This window comes from Patiria miniata, unplaced genomic scaffold, assembly GCF_015706575.1.
Source record: "Patiria miniata isolate m_02_andy unplaced genomic scaffold, ASM1570657v1 HiC_scaffold_18, whole genome shotgun sequence".
Taxonomy (NCBI): Eukaryota; Metazoa; Echinodermata; class Asteroidea; order Valvatida; family Asterinidae; genus Patiria; species Patiria miniata.
The window spans coordinates 7,977,702-7,997,804 of record NW_024037056.1 but is presented as its reverse complement, the minus strand read 5'-3'; the positions used below and the strand labels follow the sequence as shown (position 1 = coordinate 7,997,804).

The 20,103-nt window shown below is 39.6% G+C and overlaps 1 protein-coding gene across 1 annotated transcript; it reads left to right on the top strand.

The window, feature by feature from the left end:
- Nucleotides 1-4,232: 4,232 nt before the first annotated feature.
- On the top strand, nucleotides 4,233-19,758 carry LOC119724472 (putative peptidyl-tRNA hydrolase PTRHD1). The gene is made up of 4 exons (XM_038195531.1): nucleotides 4,233-4,361; nucleotides 7,544-7,645; nucleotides 16,483-16,696; nucleotides 18,704-19,758. Exons 1-3 carry the CDS (start codon nucleotides 4,278-4,280, stop codon nucleotides 16,651-16,653), a joined length of 357 nt encoding a protein of 118 aa, XP_038051459.1. The 5' UTR covers nucleotides 4,233-4,277; the 3' UTR covers nucleotides 16,654-16,696; nucleotides 18,704-19,758.
- Nucleotides 19,759-20,103: the final 345 nt, after the last annotated feature.

Here is a 20,103-nt window from a genome sequence, read left to right as displayed (position 1 = left end):
AACAAATTTTGGTCCCCAAAAAAGTGGGTCAAAAAATTACGGCGTGGGGTTCGGGGCCCGCTTAAGGGCCCCGAATTTTTTTTTGGATTCTAGATGCTCTGTGGTGCGATCTGAGGCAATTTCTGACCACTTTAACCAATGTTGTTTGAGGAAAAGATGGTGGTGTACTCATTGCCTGCCTTTATTGCGATGTCACATAACAAAAAAAATTGGTTTCGTTTTTTTTTTTTTGGGGGGGGGGAGGGGGCATAGCCCCCTTTGGCCCCCTTTGGCCCCCCCCCCCCTGGATCCGCCTTTGGGGTGGGGCCCATCTATAGTTGGCCGGCAACGCCAATCTTGAATTTTGCAAAATGTTGCTGGACTAAAAACAAACCAGCTGGACAACTAATCCAATTTAGGCAGTGCCACGTGGCATGCCGGCCCTGTATGCAACACACATGCACGACGAATACATGGTGCCAGCACGCACCATGGAACTCCAGTATACAAATGTACAAATATTGAATGCTTCGAGTGGTGTAGTAAAACTAGCCTCCCGAGGTGATCCATGGACCATTCTATTTTCCCGAGGCGAAGCCGAGGGAAAATAGAATGGTCCATGGATCACCGAGGGAGGCTAGTTTTACTTCACCACGAGATAAAGCATTCAATATTTGTTTTATAACACTTCACCCACAGATTCTGCTTGATTTTAATATTTAAAATTATTTAAATCGAACACAGTTGAAATAAACTTCAATTTCAATACAAAATTGGTGGAAAATGTATTTCTCTCTTAAAAACTAACCCTTCACAAAATGTTTGAACCCAAGTCTGCGGCGCGCTCTCTTTGGAATAATACGCGCTACGCGCAACGCGCACACCAGCATGTATTTGCACACAAATACCGCGGCGTGGAAATAGTACTTTGGTTGCTAATGGTATAGTACTTTGGTTGCTATGCGCATAGTACTTTTGGCCGTGCACAGAAAGACAGCAAAATTAGAAAGTAACATGTGACTCGCTCTCGGCCAATCAAGACACAGAATCTGTGGGTGAGGTGTTATAATCTTAACTATAGTTGGGCCGACCGCGTATTTTTTTTTCCTAGGAGGGTTAGGGGCAATGTCATGAATAATTCAGTTTTTCCTTTGAATCATTGCAAGACTTAGGTTCTCGTTCTATTTTCCCCTTAATTTAAAATTATCTCAGTGATAAATTTGGAGAAGAAAAATAGCTGATGAAAATGAGCAGCGACGACGTGGAATCGAACCAGGGATCTTTGTATCCATAGCTCATCTCGCTATCCACTAGGCTACTGTGTGGTAGCTCGACGACAACCGTTCTTTAAAATGCTTTAATGTATTGTAACGGGAATCCGGGGCTCGAAATACCCAGGGGTACAACGAATCCCTAAAAACCCGCCGCGATTAATAACCAGGAGAAATCGGTGATGTATGGCTGAGCTAGTGCTTGACCGGGACCAGCGTTGAGGGCGCCGTCACAACCTCAGGACGTCAACCTGACCCAAGTGGAGTTCGTCTGGTAGCGTAGCTTTCTTCAAGGCTCGATGACTTTATGGATAGGGGAAGGGTAAGGGGAGGGGTTGGACTATAACTTGGCGCGCAAACGCAATAGAAAAGGGAAGGCTGGGGCGGAGGAGGCAATATAATTTGTGTCTGTCCTATAGGCCTAAAGTCTGGCTCTTAAGTCTTTCCCTATAAAGTCTGACCCTAAAGTCTTGCCTAAGAGTCTGGCCTAAAGTCTCGCCCTAAACCTTTATTCTGAGGCAGATTACTTAAAAAGACAATAACTGACATAAATCAGTCAGGCAGCAGAGACAAGTGGCTATAATTCACAACCAAACTTCTTGTTTGTTTTAATCAATCACCATCAAATAATAATAATTAAACACTTCATCAGATTGGGTCACTTTAGTTTGCATACGCAAATTTTAAGTGCTGCCGCTTAAACACAGTGCGCAAATTGGACTGATAGCAAGTCTAATTAAGCATGCTTGGTGCGCGGATATGTACACACAGTACATGGCGTATTATGCATGGGCTGTCGTTGGCCGTTGTACGTTGCTTCCTTTTCAGTGTGGACATCGGTATTATTCTTCTTCGTGCTTCGTCTCTTCTTATCTTCTTCCTCTGGCTACTTCTTCAATTCCTCTTGTTTCTTCATCTTCTTGCTTGTTCCCTCTTGCTTGTTCCTTTTTCCTCTTCTTCTTCCGTTTCCTGACATCCGTTTGGTTCTTCCCACAGGGCTTGTTCTGGAGGCGAACAGAGCGCGCTCGATTGCTGTTCCAGCTCGCCTTTTATGCACTTTTGGCAGGGCTGAATAATCTGGGTGGCAGTGAGCGCGCGCGTTCCAATAGGCTAAAAGTGCGCGTAGCGCGTATCGCGTATGCAAAACGAGTCACCAACCCTGATGATGAAATCTCTGCATTAGTCTAGTTAAGTACATCATTAACCTGTGTACAATATACAAATAACGAATGTTTGTGAGTGCGATGGTAAGAATAATTTCATGAGGTGACAGGTTGAATGTTCTATTCCACGAGGCGAAGCCGAGTGGAATAGAACATTCAATCTGTCACCGAATGAAATTATTCTTTCCATCGCACGAACGTAAAACATTCGTTATTTGTTTTATACAACACCAGAATAAATTCTCGTCTTTTGATTGGTAAATTATAAACTACAATTTATTTTGATTTTAAAGATGTTGAACTACCCCTTCACGAAAATGTTTGAACCCAACGCTGTAGCGCTGGCTCTTTGGAACAATACGCGCTACGCTGAACGCGCACACCAGCATGCATTTTGCACGCAAATACCGCGTCATGGAACAAGCGCAAAGTGAAACGGTATAACGCATGGGTATAATGCATGGTCGCACCGTGCATTATACCGAATAATAATATGTCACGTGATCTACAATTCACCAATCAGATGACGGGGATTTATTCAGGTGTCGTATAAAAGTCAATAACACACAAACAATGGGTGCATTCAATAACACTGTGCACATACGTCAAATGCCTTGAACGTTATAAAACTTGCATAAGTACCTGGAAGAAACAACAGTGTAACGCAAAGTTAATGGCTTCTTCACATCATTGTGGAATTATTCTATAAATACTACGAATATTTGGTAAGTCTAGTAGGTGAATAAAGTTGGATTTGAGGGCTGAAAATGGCCTAAAATCAACAAGTTTCATCTCCATTCTGTAGTACGAGATTCATGTTAAGGAAACCAGACTATTCTCTAGTACGGAAATATTATTTAAAGGAAAAGCTGATGTTTGTCACAGTATTGTAACTAGTTGAGTAACTAACAACAATGCTGTTGATGTCATTGTCCGTTCTCATGGATAAACATGAATTATTCATGACATTGCCCCTAACCCTCCTATAGGAATAAAAATTACGCGGGCCGACCCAACTGCCGCACTATAGTTGGGACAGTGACAGTTCCAACCATAGTTGGGACTGATGCGATAGTTGGGGCGTAACACTGCTACTACGTAGTACGGAAGCTTGAATTGCCTTCTGCGATACCGCGTTACCGTGATAATTTATCACAGAAATCCGGAATTCAAAGATAAATCCTTCCTCGATACCGCGTTACTGTGATAATTTATCGCAGAAATCCGGAATTCAAAGATACGTATTCCTCGATACCGCTTTACTGTGATAATTTATCACAGAAATCCAGAATTCAAAGATACGTATTCCTCGATACCGCGTTACTGTGATAATTTATCACAGAAATCCTGAATTCAAAGATACGTATTCCTCGATACCGCGTTACCGTGATAATTTATCTCAGAAATACTGAATTCAGAGATAATTCCTTCCTTGATACCGCGTTACTGCGATACCTTATCACAGAAATCCGGAATTCAAAGATAATTCTTAAGTTCCGCGGTACCGCGTTACTGCGATAATTTATCACAGAAATCCGGAATTCAAAGATAATTCCTTCCTTGATACCGCGTTACCGCGATAATCATCACAGAAATCCGGAATTCAAAGACAAATCTACGCGGTATCGCGGAAGGATTTATCTTTGAATTCCTGATTTCTGCGATAAATTATCGCGGTAACGCGGTATCGCGGAAGCTTGGCAATTCAAGCTTCCGTAACGTAGCCTCAAACGCGTTTACCTACCTAATGCTTGGGGCGCCCTTTCCCACAGCCCAATTTAATGACGTCATCATGTTTCACAGGTCACTGGTGCAGTGTCTTCCCACACCCGGACCCATAATACGATCTTTCCTTACGTAATAAATGACGGGATTTGTGCAGTACGTCGTTGTCCGAGGCGATCTTTTACACATTTTGAAGTGGCCCACTGGTGCCGTAATTGCACAGGTACGGGTAGGCATGTGTGGGTAATCCTTACCTTTACTTAGGACACCTCTATTTTTTACGAGTTCAGTTCAAAACTTCTTTTGCAGATGACTGTCCAGTACTAGTAGCTCTACTGAGTGGAGCGTTGAATTACGGGTTTGTATGGAGGGGTACCTGTAATTCACAAATGATGGTTGGACATGTACCAGTCTAGTCGTTAGCCTCATTTTTTAATCACTTGACTTCCCTCTCATGTGCAAAACATTGAAGAAAAGTCTCCTTAAAAATCGAGATGAGTCTTCCAACTTGGTTGGTGAAATACTGAGGACCTTTTCTTTGCCCAATGAACATTTTGGAGAAATTTGCTGGCTAAGACTTGACTAAGTAAGAAGAGTGAGTAAAGTTGGTTTAATTTAGTTTTGCATGTTTCACAACAGTCCAAGTCCCTTGCTGCGCTGTATCCTTTGCCACACAGCATGCAAACCAACCTACTGAGGAGAGCGAGTCATTTTTTGCCGCACAAAACTGCACTTACATGTATGGTTATATTCTATGATGTCTCAGCTTTTGCCCTCTGGGTTGATTAGGTTATACTTGTAACAAATTTTTCGAGAAAGTTAGCTGGTTAGGCACCTTTCTGGAGTCTATATGCACACGTAAAACATTTGTTGATGGCAGCCATTTTGAATGTAAGAAGCGATGACCCCTAAGCTGCGACATCATGTTTATGCAAATCGATCTTGTCGTTCAGGCACGCAAGTTGCAATGCGACGGCTGTTTCTGATCTCTCAACCGATTGTAGGGCGCATCCATACAGTCTGGGCGAATCTATGGAAAAGAAACAGCCGTTGCACTGCAACTTGCGCGAAATACCCCTGTAGCTGTATAATGGAATGTCCAGCTCACGAGTAAGACGTAAACAACTCCTTTTATGGAGATTGGCACGTGCGTCGCACATACTGCGCGATGTCACGCAGGAGCAACTGTGACGATTGCATTGTGAATTTAGGACCATGAAATACTGACTCACTTCTAGTATTGTGCATGCCTGTGTGAGGATTGTAAACGTTCAACCAATAAAATGATAAAAGGCACTGGATTTCATAGGAGTCCAAATTTCATGTGACACTGGAAGAGTGTTTAAGACCAGCCAGCCATGTCTTTATCATCCGTTCAAGACGCCACTTGACAGGCTCTCGACCAATGGGAATGGGTAAACTGTCTTAGGTATTTATAAATGAATAATAAACATTAAATATCGGAGCCCCTTTTTAAAGTGGATTAGTTTGGAGCCCCTTTTTAAAGTGGATTAGTTTGAAATATATTGAAGGTGACACACTTGACTGAAGCCATTCTGCTTCAGAAACATTATTAACAATCACATACGGTATGTTCAAATTTCTACCCATTGTCTAGAGTAATTTGGATACAAGTTTTCGTTTTTGAACTTCCGACCGCTGGCACATCGCTGGTCATGGCAGCCATGTTTTAGCATGGCCTTATGGGATACTTACCCAAGTAACCGGCTCAGCGGGTTGGTTACTTGGGCCAGGCTGGAGTAAGTGCGAGAAGTCATGTGAGAGTTCAATTGAACGCAGTCATGCTTGCATGAGTATTCGACACGCTCACTGTAGTCTTCATTTCCTGTGCTTGGATACAGTTTGTTACCAACCTGCTGTTGATAAAGGGTCACATCTAGTTTTCCATCAAAGTAAGCACTACTGACATTCTCCCAGTTGGATTTCTCTGTTTGTTGCTTGTACTGCCATCTGATACTACATGTAGCTTGAAGTCAGTGAATGTTGTAGTAGCAGCAGTGGCTCCAGCCTCCAGCTCTTACTTAGTCTGTAGTGATCACAAACAAGTACTGATGCATATATATGAAGGTGACTTCAAGTCGCAGAACCATTTAACATGAATTACCGAAACATCAAATTTTCTTATCCTACATTACTCGGTTGAGTTCAGGTGGTGGGCTATATATTTATTTCAAAATCTCAGATATGCCGATACTGAAACTATAATACCAAATGTGAGGTAAACCATAACAAGCAAATTTTGAAAGCTATGAACTCACCAGGTACATGTAAGCAAAGTTTGGCTCCAGTTGAGAATGGCTGTTATTATTGCCACAACTTTGGATTATTACCTGTAATATGGCAAAAAAGTAACGCAATATTAAAATAAAAATTTGCAGAAATGGTGAAAATGGCTTTAAAATCTATTGCCTTACTACAATGCTCAACAGTTGATCATGTGACCACTTTTGTTCAACAGTGAATACTGTACTTGATATGTCTTGGCAAAAACATTTATGTTTTTTTACTAGTAAATTTTTTTTTGATGATTTGTGAAAACCGAGTTTTTCAATCACTTGCCGCAGCAACCAGCAGCATCATCATTTCTGAAGTTATCTTCACTTTTTGATATCTGAATCATGAAGAAATACTATTTTGAGAGTCAAATTTGTGTTATAATCATGAATTTGCTGTCTTGAGTTTCTTTCCCCTTAAAATGTTGATATCAACACATTACATTACATTGTGCAAGCCTGGTTATCAGAAAAATGGAATTGCCAAAAGTGACCATTTTGTAAATGGCGGCCAAGATGACCTTACAGAAATGCAAGCATATAGTTTTGGGGTCAGTAGATCCAAAAGTTTCCAAAATAGTTTTGCTAATCCCCCACAAATTTCAACGAAAATTGAATTTAAATACTATACAGGGTGAGTAAAAAAATGTCCCTTTGGATAATTCCTTGTCTCCCACAAAAATGGGAAAGGTTAACGCAGGAGGACAGTGAAGATGTCAACCTTATCTGTAATTAATTTAAAAAAATTAAAGGGAGATAAGATCTGGAGATCTTGGCACCCCTTGTTCAGGTTCTTGTTTGCGCCATTAGATATCGTTAAATACCCCCTTAAAAATATTAGGAAGCATTGTGTTGGTAGTGTTTTTGGGTAGTCACAAAGAAGAGAGGCCTGTATCCTTTGCATGCATGGATGGGTGAATATCAGTGAATCTTTTACTGACTGTGGTCAATACCCAGACCGAATGTTGGCTGAAGAGAAAAGCTGGAATCTGTCCCGTTTTTGTGGGCTACAAAAACTTTTTGTAATCACCCTGTACATGTATAAAATACCTAGCAAATACCAGTATGCAACACGATTAAAAACTCTCTGAATTGATGTTTTCTTTCTCAGGCTTGCCATGCATGTACGGCTGTTTTGCACCGATTTCGAGAAGATGAAAATGTCCACTTATACACATCTAACTTGGATAACATGCACAAGGTAGTCTTAGAGGTAAGCTGCAATGTATGCAACGTTTACTGTTTCATGTGTATCTAAAAAAAATTAAGTCGGCCTGACTTTGCGATCTTAACCAGATCTTAGTCCGGTCAATTTAGAACAAAACAGGGCCTGACCTAGAACAAATTGCAATACAATATTATAATGCTATCACATTAAGGAAATATCACAGTTAACATACTAAAAATCTAATTTCATCAAAGGAGTGGAAATGTGTTTTTATTCACTTTTTTCGCTACTAATTTTTCATCATACTGTTTAAAGTTACAAAATGTACCGTATACTTCTGGGAAATGTGTGACGTTCAGGTACATTGAAAGCTCATGTACAGAACTACATTTGTTTTCTCATCAACCTCATAGACATTTTTGCTGTGTGATCAAAGTGTTTAGAGATGTTTGGTTTCATATTTTCGTGTACTAACAAAATGTACTGTGAGCATCACAACCTGAGCCCAGTATTTCCCGAGTACTTCTTAACCAAATCCAACACATCATTTTCAGGCGCTCAATCAAACTTTAAATATAGATTTTTCGCTTTACTTTTAAAACGGTCCATGCAAGCACTGTCCAATTGTTTTCCATCTGTATGATCAAAAGGATTTAGAGACATCCCTTTTTGCAAATAATCGTATCTTGTCTGTGGACTTCAAGCGCACTTTCGGCGGAAAATCTTCCACTCTATCCACAGTGCCCTGTATAAAATTATGACGTGAAACAGTCGTCAGCTGCACTCACATGTGGTTAAGAATCCTAAGCATTAGCTTGTATACATGTACACCACACGAATTGTTCGAGGACAAAATGTCCCAAAGCTTAATCTTTAAAAATGTATAACACACCCCACCACTACATAGAAACAATGTTTTTTGTGTATTTATTTGAAGTTATTTGACGCTTGAATGGTTTCTATTGCAATTTGTTCTACATGTAGGTCTTTTGGTGGTATGATTAATATTTGATAAACTTCTACCACGCACTTACCAAGGTTTCTTAATGATAAACTTGGCCTGCTTCTGCCGAGGCTTTAGAAGAAATAAAAAGTTGCCTGCTACTGCCGAGGCTTAATAATTTAATAAAAGCTTTGCTCGCAACTGCCGAGGCTAAACAAAATAAATAGAAGACTTCCTAGAAACTGCCGAGGCTTCTAGTCTAGTAGAAAATTATACAGATTTATATACCATGCATGGCTGGCCAAACTTCACACAATGTGGGCGCTGCACAAAAAAACCTTGAAACCTTTATCCGTTTCACAGATTATCCATCCCAATCAAACCTTGGTCCACGATACGTGAACTATACCTCACCAGCAATACAGCCCAGGTGTTAATCGCTTTCACCATATTCCCACCACTCCGCTTTGACTTCAGACACTTCTTTACTCTTCTGATGTACTCTTTGCTTAGCCTTTCCTTAGTCTCTTTATGCATCATACGTTTTGCCTCCAAACATGCCAAAACACCGAGATATCAGTACCCCTCATTCCATCGGCAGAAGAATGCCATCTAAATGCACTTTTTCCCCCTCTCATTGTCAAAACTGCACATTTCTCTACACCTAACCTCATCCCTATGTCTTTTACCACTGTGTATACACCTGAACCGTCTGCACCAGAGGCTCCCAGAGAATCAACCTCTATTCTTGGCAAACAACTTCCATGAAAGGTCATCCATGAAGAACAGAGCCTGTGATTGCAGTCGTCTTTCTTCATCACATAATCGCGCTGACCCTTCACTGATCCATTGACAATGGCATCAGCACCAGAACAATCAAGAGTGGTGAAAGAGAGTTCTCCTAAAAAATCCCGCATCTGATATTAACCTTGCTCAGACTCTCGTTGTTTGCATTCAAATGCACCCTCCAAATCTTCATACCATTGCCCAATAAACCACAACCCTACTAAAGGGGCCCTGTGATGAATTTTTCCCAGAAACATATTTTGTGCAACTTTCTAAATCCTCTTAAATTATAAAAACTACTTGATACCTCTTTTTGGTTAAATTTATTAAAAAGTGCACTTCTTTAAAGGGAATAAACATCATTTGCTTTTGCTGTAATTTTCAGAAATGGATGGATGGGGGGGTTGGAAATATATAGCAAATATAGTTACACCGTGACTTTTTTGAGGTTTTGGGTTCGAAAATGCTATAAAAACCAAGAAAAACAATCATTTTCCTGTAGTCTGGTTCCCTGACTCCATATAAGAAGAAACAGAGCAGTTTACATACACTGGGGAATTGTAAGGTCAGGGAACCAGTCTAGCTGGCTTGTACCCGTTCATAGGTGTGTAATCGATTGCAAACAAGTGCGATGGTCAATTGGGGCCAGTATTTGAAAAAAAGCCAGTTTTTTCCAACGCTGGTCGGCCGACCAGCGTTGGAAATTGATACAAAAATACCACTTTTCTTGAAAATGACAGTATACCAGGTGCCATGATTTTACAGGATGCTTTACACTGTCATTCACTTACATTCCAGCAAGGTATTTCAAAATGATTTGGTAGTTTTATTTTTTGATGTTTGCAAATGTTGTATTTTCCCTGTAAACATTTAAAAGTTTTCAATGCTTTCATTGGCAACTGAGGGCACTGTTGCTGTGATGGCATTTCAGGGAAGAATTGTTCAATTTAGGGTTTTTTTTGTTTAAATTGTAACCCAGACTTTGCTCATTGAAAACATGTACTTACACGGGGTCCGCTCATAAGTCCGACGCCTTATAGGTCCGACGCCTCATAGGTCCGACAGGATCGCATCCCCTATCCAAATAAAGGCTCATAAGTCTGACGCCTCATAGGTCAGACGCCTCATAGGTCAGACGCCTCATAGATCCGACAGAATTGCATCCCCTATCCAAATAAAGGCTCATAAGTCCGACGCCTCATAGGTCCGACAGAATCGCATCCCCTATCCAAATAAAGGCCCATAAGTCTGACGCCTCATAGGTCCGACGCCTCATAAGTCCGACGCCTCATAGGTCCGACGCCTCATAGGTCCGACAGAATCACATCCCCTATCCAAATAAAGGCTCATAAGTCTGACGCCTCATAGCTCCGACGCTTCGTAAGTCCGACAAATTAAACGCCTCGTTTTTCCGTTGTTGGACTTATGAGGCGTCGGACTTACGTATGAGGCGTCGAACCTATGAGGCGGAATAAATAAATTGTATGCCTCATAAGTCCGACGCCTCATAGGCGTCAGACTTATGATACGGCCCCACTTACACAACAGCGAATCACCAAATAAAAGAAAATTTATGATAGCAAAATATCCAAAATTCTTGGAAATTTTTGTGCCCAAATAGCTGTAACATTAAGGTTTCTGCTCGGAAGGACATTACAGTTTTGCTCATGAAAATGGAAATTTTCATTAGCATAAAAACAAAAAAGGCACAAAATTACCCTTCAAAATGGCAAAAACGAAAATTGAAAATAAGGTAAAATGGGGATCAAAAATATCTTCGCCAAAATATCTTCGTTATAGTTTTGTCCAACATGAAATGATCATTACAGTTTTGCTCATGAAAATGGAAATTTTGTGGACAAACACAGAGCTGTTTCTACTGTTTTAGCAACCACTGCCATGTAGGAGTTTCATCAAAGTCGAATGTACATACATAATACGTGTGTATTCTAAAAAATATTGGGCTGTGTAGAAGTGAATTTGGTGTTATAAATTAGGAAAATTTAAATGACGTCATATGACTAATGATGACGTCATCACGACGTAACTTGTTAAGAAACAACACAAGCTAAGGGTCTTGGTCTGTGCTGTTATGATCCCCAAACAAAAGAATAAACCCAACCCCGAAATGTACTCCCCAGAAAAGTAACCAAAACAAAGTAGACATGGATATTAAAGCACAGGCAAACCAGTTAACACCTTAATTAGCTGTTTCGGTGTACACACCGAAACAGCTCTTGTTTTCGTTAAGATTTTTTTTTTTCTTTTTTTTTCTTTTTTTTCTCCTTTTTCAGCCTTTTTTTCCATAGGTTTAACACACGTTTATTCTACCAGTCCACTTTGGCACTTTTTTAAAACCGATTAATTTCAGATGGTCCTAGAAGAAATTTGTGATCGTGACGTCATCAGGTGTCAGGTTACGTCACATTAAAGATGCATTTCTTCCCATATGTTTTGTACACGTTTTAAAACACTCCAGTTTGGCATCTTCGAAAATCCGATCAACTTTAAACTTAATTCGTATTTAGACCACCACCCACAAATGGTCCTAGACAAAATTCGTGATCGTGACGTCATCAGGTGTCAGGTTACGTCACATCAAAGATACATTTTTCCCCATAGGGTTTGTACACGTTTTAAAATGCTCCATTTTCGGCACTTTCGTAAATCCGATTGACGTTACACTTGGTACACACTTAGACCATCACCCACAGATGGTCCTTGAAGAAATTCGTGATCATGACGTCATCAGGTGTTAGGTTACGTCACATTAAAGATGCATTTTTCCCCATATGTTTTGTACACGTTTTAAAACACTCCAGTTTGGCATCTTCGTAAATTCGATGTACTTTAGACTTGGAAAACACTCAGACCATCACCCATAGATGGTCCTAGAAGAAATTTGTGATCAAGACGTCATCAGGTGTTGGGTAACGTCACATTAAAGATGTATTTTTCCCCATAGGGTTTGTACACGTTTTAAAACATTCTACCTTGGCACTTTCGTAAATCTGATCGACGTTAGACTTTGTACTCACTTAGACTACAACCCACAGATGGTCCTAGAAGAAATTCGTGATCGTGACATCATCAGGTGTAAGGTTACTTCGCATTAAAGATGCATTTTTCCCCGTAGGTTTTGTACACGTTTTTCTTCAATTCATAATTTGACACTAAATGTCTGATTGACTTTTCTCTTGGCAGATGACATTTGAAGTGACTTCATCAAGTGTTCATCACGTTCACAGAGTATTTCAAATATCCGAAACAGCTTGTGTTTGTCCACAAACACATTTCTAGTTAACAATTGATATTATTACTTCAACAAAATCTATACAAAACACTTAACACAAAAATTCAGTTTAAGAAAATAACAATATACCATGATAGATTACCAGAATGTGAGTAACGGGGCGAGCAGTGTGTCTAACAAAAAGTCCATAGTTCTTGTCTTGATGGGTTTCTATGATGACTCCGGTGATGAGCAGCAGGAGAAGGGGGGAAAGTGGTGTCTCTAACGGGTCCTCCCGTTAAGCAGCTAGTACGGTCAGTACGCCGTACTCGTGAGTTCACACACGTCGGATCAGTACCCCCATGAAGTGACGTCAGGGTCCGGTAACTAAGACCCAAGTCTCTTGTCCGACGAAGTCGCCAAACCCAAACCAGGCAGCACCCTAGCGGTGCAAACTCCAAACTTGCTTGAAGCTCCAATCTGCTGTCCAGTCGACGAGCGACATCCAGGAGGCTCCCGGTCTTGGTCTACAGGCGCGTGCCCGGGGAAAACTCCCCAGCTGCCGGCAGTGGGCACAGTCGTGAAACTCAAGGTCCTCTCCGTCCGATGGCATGGGATGAAAGGCACACCCCAAAGTTTGACGATCCACTTTATACAGGGCAAACATTCCAGGCACACCCGATGCATGCCGTAAATTATGACTTCTCGCTGTCCCAGTTTGACAATTGATCATTCTAATTTGCAAAGCTTAAACTGCTCGCCCCAATTGGGTTAATCTGCTCGCCCCTTGCATAGTTTTAAATGACTAAAGGGTCCAAAAATTGAATAATTCATATAAAAAATCACATGATGACGTCATCGTTACGTCATTGCAATTTCTGTCTATAACACGTCCCGGAATACCTGCATATCGAGTTTGGACCCAATCAAACTTCCAGTTCTGTAAATATAGGGATTAAAATATGCACTTTTAGGATGACGTCACGTGACACATGATGACATCATTTATGACGTCATGATTCGGCCTGAATCAGATGGCGGTTTAAAGTTTAAAGTCGATCAGAGCGTATGTTATGTATTTTTTGTATTGGGCAATTCCACGGTAACGGAAGGACGTTTTCACTCATTAAACAAAATTTCAAATGTGTGTATCACAGACACTGTTCATAGTTACAGCAAACAAATGTCACATTTGTACTGCTATAATGCTGCTTTCATTTTCCACACTTTTGGGGGGCATGAATGCCTCCCGTTTATGAATTATGAATATTAATGAGGTCGGTAACGGAAGGACGGTAAAACGGACAAGGGTTTTCCAACTTACTCTCGTTTTGCAAAAACTCTGTGAATTTTATGGGGCAATTATATTTTAAAGGTAGGAAATGGAATCCCTGAAGCTTTATCTATACTATACCACCTTTCATTTGACTTTAAGTGTTTCGGTTATATAATTACAACGTTTTAAGCAGATTATAATTTGGTAACGGAAGGACGGTAACGGAAGGACAAAAGGTTTACTCAATTATAGCATGAACAAAATGTGAATTTACACTAATTATACAAGTGAAACAAATTGCTTAAATGTGTAACTGAATGTGAAATCAACAATATGCAGACCTGGCATAAATAATTATACCCAAGAAACTATTGAGATAAAGATAGAAGCCTGCTAATTAATGATAACAAAAGAAAAACGAAAACAACCCAAAACACATAATTCACGAACACAGGACTACTACAGAAATAGACTTCAAACCCATCATCTCAATCCTTAAAAGTTTAAATACACAGTATTTGAACACTTGAGTATATTGGTTACATGTTCACCAACAACTTTTAATAATAATACCGGCAGGTTCAAAGGTTTACCTAAAGGGTGGGGGGGGGTGACCAGCCTACATGTACATTTAAGGTAAAAACATCTACCGGTAGAACTGATGGCTTCAGTTTGGTGTTGCTTTTAATTGAACTCTAAAATCAATGTTTGAAATCAAATTACAATGATTTAGAGTAGTAACAATTAATTTATAAACATCCAAACTGAAGTTGTTAACTTGGGCATAATTTGTCAAAGACTGCACCGCACATGTCTTACACATGTAAATTGAATGAAAGTGCCCCAAAGTACCGGTACTTTCTGCCATCTCATTTTGACTTAATTTGCTTCTGGAATGGCTTCACAGAATTTGTATCTTTCTCTATTGTCCATGAATGCTGATGGCAGCAACTTTATGATTTGATTTTCTGCAACAACTCCATACATGTACAAGTACTGGTACATAGGCATATATGTACATGTACATTGTACATGTTGTACATGCCTGTGCCTTCCTTTGTAATAAACACCTTGCCCTGCTTATCCCGCTTTTGTGAAGGTGGGTCACATGAATGTCCTTTCAATGCTCATTATACATGCATGTATTTGCAGTGATTTTCATTTTTCAAACATGAGCGTAAATGTCGTAACATTTGATAAAAATATGATTTGTCCTTCCGTTACCGTCCTTCCGTTACCAATTTGGTAACGGAAGGACGTGATTTAATTAATTGTAATTAAAAAACGAGAAGTACAGCAGTGTCAGTTATAATGTCATATTGAAGGCCTACCTAAACTTGCTTTGCACAATAACTTTCAATGCATTCATACTGCAAGTTTTAAAAATAAATTAAAAATATGTATTTTTTCGGTAACGGAAGGACATTTTCGAAGGCTGAAATATTAGAAATCACTGAAGCGAAACAAATTACGCAAAATGTTAAAAACAAGTTTTAGTCGGTTTTTCAAGACCAATACTTTCTCATGACAGAAACTGATGGCATTAGTACATATTTTTGTGTGTCTATTGGTAGAATACTTTCATATCACTATTAATCACATTTTTAGGATTAAAACAGGATAATTACATAATCCTAGTTTTTGGTACCGAAATGTATAAAAAATAAAATTCCGACTTCAAATCTTGAAAATATAGACTTTTAGCTTTCATTTGATGCCAAATTTGTTTAAGTCACATGTATTTGAATTTTTTGGTGTCATGTCCACTTTGGTGTGGAATAGCCCTATTTCAAACAAAATATAAAAATTCTAAAAATTAATAAAAAAATCAGATGATGATGTCATGATGACGTCACTTCAGATTTTGAATACTATTATCAATACCTACCTACCCACCAAGTTTCATAATGATCAGACATATCCTTTTATGTGCATCAAAAAATCACACTTTACAAAATTTTGTGCATCTATCTATGACCTAGCAAACCTTTTAATTTACCATGTTCCGTTTATGAAATATGAGTAAAAAGTCAAAAAATTGAATAATTTATATAAAATCACATGATGACGTCATCGTGACGTCACTGCAATTTTTGTCTATAACATGTCCCGGAATACCTGCATACCTAGTTTGAACCCGATCGGACTTCCAGTTCTGTGGGTATAGGGCCTTAAAATATGCACTCTTTCGGATGACGTCACGTGACACATGATTTGATTTGGCCTGAATCTTTAAATGGTGGTCTAAGTCCCAAAGTCCTGTGTAGAATGAAAACACGTGTTATCCTGTGGAGGGGAAAAAAAAGAAAAAAACAAAAACAAGAGCTGTTTCGGTGTGTACACCGAAACAGCTAAAAATTGTCTGGTTGTTGGGCCAAAGGTGAAAATAACTAAAACCACATTGAAACGCTATCAGCCGATCAAGAGATATGTTAACAAAGAGGCTATGCGTGAAGGGCCCTCCCCCCTCCCATTTTACCAACATATACACTTGTGCATGAAGTACACTGCACTGAAGATTACTAATGTATGTTGATCACCTCACATTTTGTGAACTACCACACCACACATTACACTGTATTTATCTACAACTTCATGATTATATAACACCACATTTTCACAAACTGTGTATCTTTCTTTTTCAGGCACAGAATGAAGACAATTTAAGGACTCTTTCTGCAGAACTGACTTCAGCTCGCATTGACCATACGTTATGGATCGAGCAGCCTGAGAATTGTGCTACATGTATTGCAGTTAAGCCTTATCCTAAAGAACACATTCAGAAACACTTCAAGAAGTTCAAACTTTTCAAGTAATATTGAAATGGGATGAAGAGGCATTCAATGAACAGTGATGAAGGTAAATATACTATTAGTAATACTAAATTGCCAACCTGTAATTGTCAAGAAGTGTTTCCATAGGCATTGGTGCCAAGCTAGCCTTGGTCAAGGCGCTAGTTGTTACTCTTTCTGGCCGTAGCGGGGTAAACGATATCCTCGCTAGCGCTATGCATGCGGTGCATTAAAAATACAGCGCGAACAGCGACCTCACGCGGCCACCATTTCTATGCAAATCAGTTGGACCCAATCTAGCACCTTGGTTCAATCGTCGGCAAAAGCTTATGTTTTTCTTTATTTTGCGCTGGATTTCTAGCGCACGACCTCGTATGCGAATACAGATAAGTGTAGGTGGGGCTAATATGTGGAGTGTCCAATCACACCTTGGTAAATCCGGACGTCATCAAATTATTTGCAGCTATTCGCCTTTTGCGGACGTGACAGGAACCACAGTTTTTGTGCATTGGTGTCGTGTGCAGAGACACACAACATGTACGTGTATGGATTATGTACGGTGCCACGTTTCACTATGCAAGTTTCCACGCAACGATCGACCAATAAGAAAATGACATTTAAGGTCAGGTAAGGCAATTAACATAATGAGCACCACCCCCAAACCTCACAGGGACGATTGAACCAAGGCGCTAGATTGGGTCCAACTGATTTGCATAAAAATAGTGGCCGCGTGAGGTCCCTGTTCGCGCTGTATTTTTAATGCACTGCATGCATAGACATATGACTGCATGCATACCGCTAGCGAAGATATTGTTTACCGCGTTGCGGCCGGATGAATAACAACTAGCGCCTTGACCAAGGCTAGTGCCAAGCCTAAATGTACCTTCCCATATCCTTCAAAATCCTCCCAGGGCTTTTACAGATTTTGAAAAATAGATGAAGGTGGCACCCATCAACAATATTACAAAGGCTGAGATACTTGTACATGTATGCTGCAGCAGAAAGAAGTTAATTAGGATATTCATGAAGATTTCTGGCAAAATGCTTCTAAATTAGGGTTAATGGCGTGTGAGCATTTCCACATGTCTAGCACAAAATGTGACACCCATATTCACAAAATTCAGACTGTTTCCCATCACGCAAGTTTAAAGATGACTGTCGGTGCTATCTTCAAGTTTGACCTTGGGAAATTCTATTTTTCTAGGGAAAAAGCAGGTTTATCATGTTTGAGACCGCAAATATATGCCAATGTTTAGTTGAATTAATTTACAAATTTCGAATTGTTTAAAACCTGAGGGAAATTGATTTCTTGCAAATTCAAATTTCTACTTTGAAACCCACTTCCTGTCAAGTTTCATAAGATGAGATTATTCTCTACTTCATTGACAATAGTTGTTACATGTTAAATGACTGAGAGTTTTAATACATGTACATGTATGTATATTTTTGTACATTATTTTCGTTTTTTACGAGTAAAGGACTAATCTAATTCTTCAGCAGCATTAGACTGAGTTAGGCCCGCTCTAAACGTCAAACTTCTACCGTGTTGAATTCAAATGATGGCCCAAAAATTGACATTATTTGAATTCGACAAGGCAAAAATTCAACGTTTAGAGCAACTGCCACACTTCTGCCATAAGTTCGGCATGGCTTGCCGCTCAAAATGGCAGAAGAGCGGCAGTGCTCTAAACGTCAAATTTCTGCCGTGTCGAATTCAATTTGCACGTCCCAATTCAGAAACACAGTGGTCCCGTTTTTAAAACGCGAATGCGCATAGCCCACCCGCCGGGCCAGCTGTTTACAATTCATGAAACATGGAAATTTCGTGGAGTGATGAGGATCTTCTGTCTGAGTTCATTTATCTTGAATGACTGAATTACGTTCGGCAGAAAACCTGCGTTTAGAGCACCTGCCGCACTTCTGCCACTTTTTTGCCGAATGCAATGAATTGAATTCGACACGGCAGCGGTTCGACATTTAGAGCGGGCCTTACTCCAGTATTAGTACTCATTACCTCCTTTATCTCAATTATTCCAATGTCGCTCTCCTCTGCCAACAACTTCCTCCTTTATAGGTTCCAGACCCAAGAGTTGATGACATGAGGACAAAGAGGGCTTGCAGTGGGTTAATTACAATGACAGTGGACCACAGAGAGTGTATGTGACTGAATGCTGCTGCAAAGGAAGAAAAGTCCATTTGAACCTCATCATGCTACCAATCTGTTATATGAATGTACACAAAACAAAATGGTGCATACCTCTCCAAAGACACTCTGTATTGAGCCAAATTCAGATTAAAATTGGTTATGCTTACTCTGAATGTAATTTCAAAGAATTCTTCACTATCAAAAGTTGTCCAATTTTAAAACCATTAAATTCAGTTTGGAGGTACTCCTGATTCTAGTGGGAAATTTTAGAGTTAAAATGTTCAACATTTGTGTCTGTATAGAGTTGCTTTGTTTCATTGTGTGTTGTTAAATTCGGTTTGTGTTAATGTTTGTCAAATACTTTTTCAGCTGATAAATTGTTCACAGTTGCATAGATTCATAATTTGAGGGTTATTCTATACATGTACTTATGTCATTTCACACTTCGCATTGGTATCCAGAAGTGAACATTACTTAGTACCAGCGTAGATGTACATGTATAGTACGACAGGAGAAATGGGTTCCCATGCACCCCCCCTAAAATAAAATTCCAAGATGATTTTTAGAATCCCTAGGACATCGGATTAAAGAATTTTGATGTTGCCAGCGAAAAAATTGTCCCATGATGCCCTAATTTGCATATTTCCAAGATGGCTGCCGTGCAAATAATTAAAATGCTAAATGTCATATGTTAGTGACTAATGAGCCGATTTTGATAATCTTGGTGTCAACATTATGGCTTTTTGGAGTGCTGAATCGATTTTCGAGGTTTCTAAAATAGCTGGAGGTCGAGGTCACGTGATTCAGGTAAAAGTCGAGGTCATTAAGGTAAAAGAAAATGTGTCATTTTCATTTCCCCACCGGCATTATTTTTTACTTAGCTCCCATAGATATGGTGATAGAGGCCTACTTATTGCTTTACAAATTTCCCACATTATCCCAATTACCAAATCCATTTAATAAAAAAAATATGTGTCATTTTATTTCGGACTTATGGCTCAATATTTGATCCCACCCCCTAAGTTTTGGATATGACCCAATATTATGAAAATTCTTAAAATATAGCCAGTGGATAAAAGCTTACAGTTATATTTTTTTTTTAGGGTCATGGAATTGATTGATGGTGGTTTAGAAATTATCAGAGGCCATTTTCTTGCTCCAAGGACAAGGGTCAAGGGCATTTTATTAATAAAATACTTCTTTGTTTCATTTTCAGACCTTCATTAACCCAAAGACTATTTTATGTGAACAATATGGTTAATCATGATTTTCGAGGTCATAGGATGTGTCAATTTGAGGTCTTCATCATTGTGTTAAGGTCATCTTCA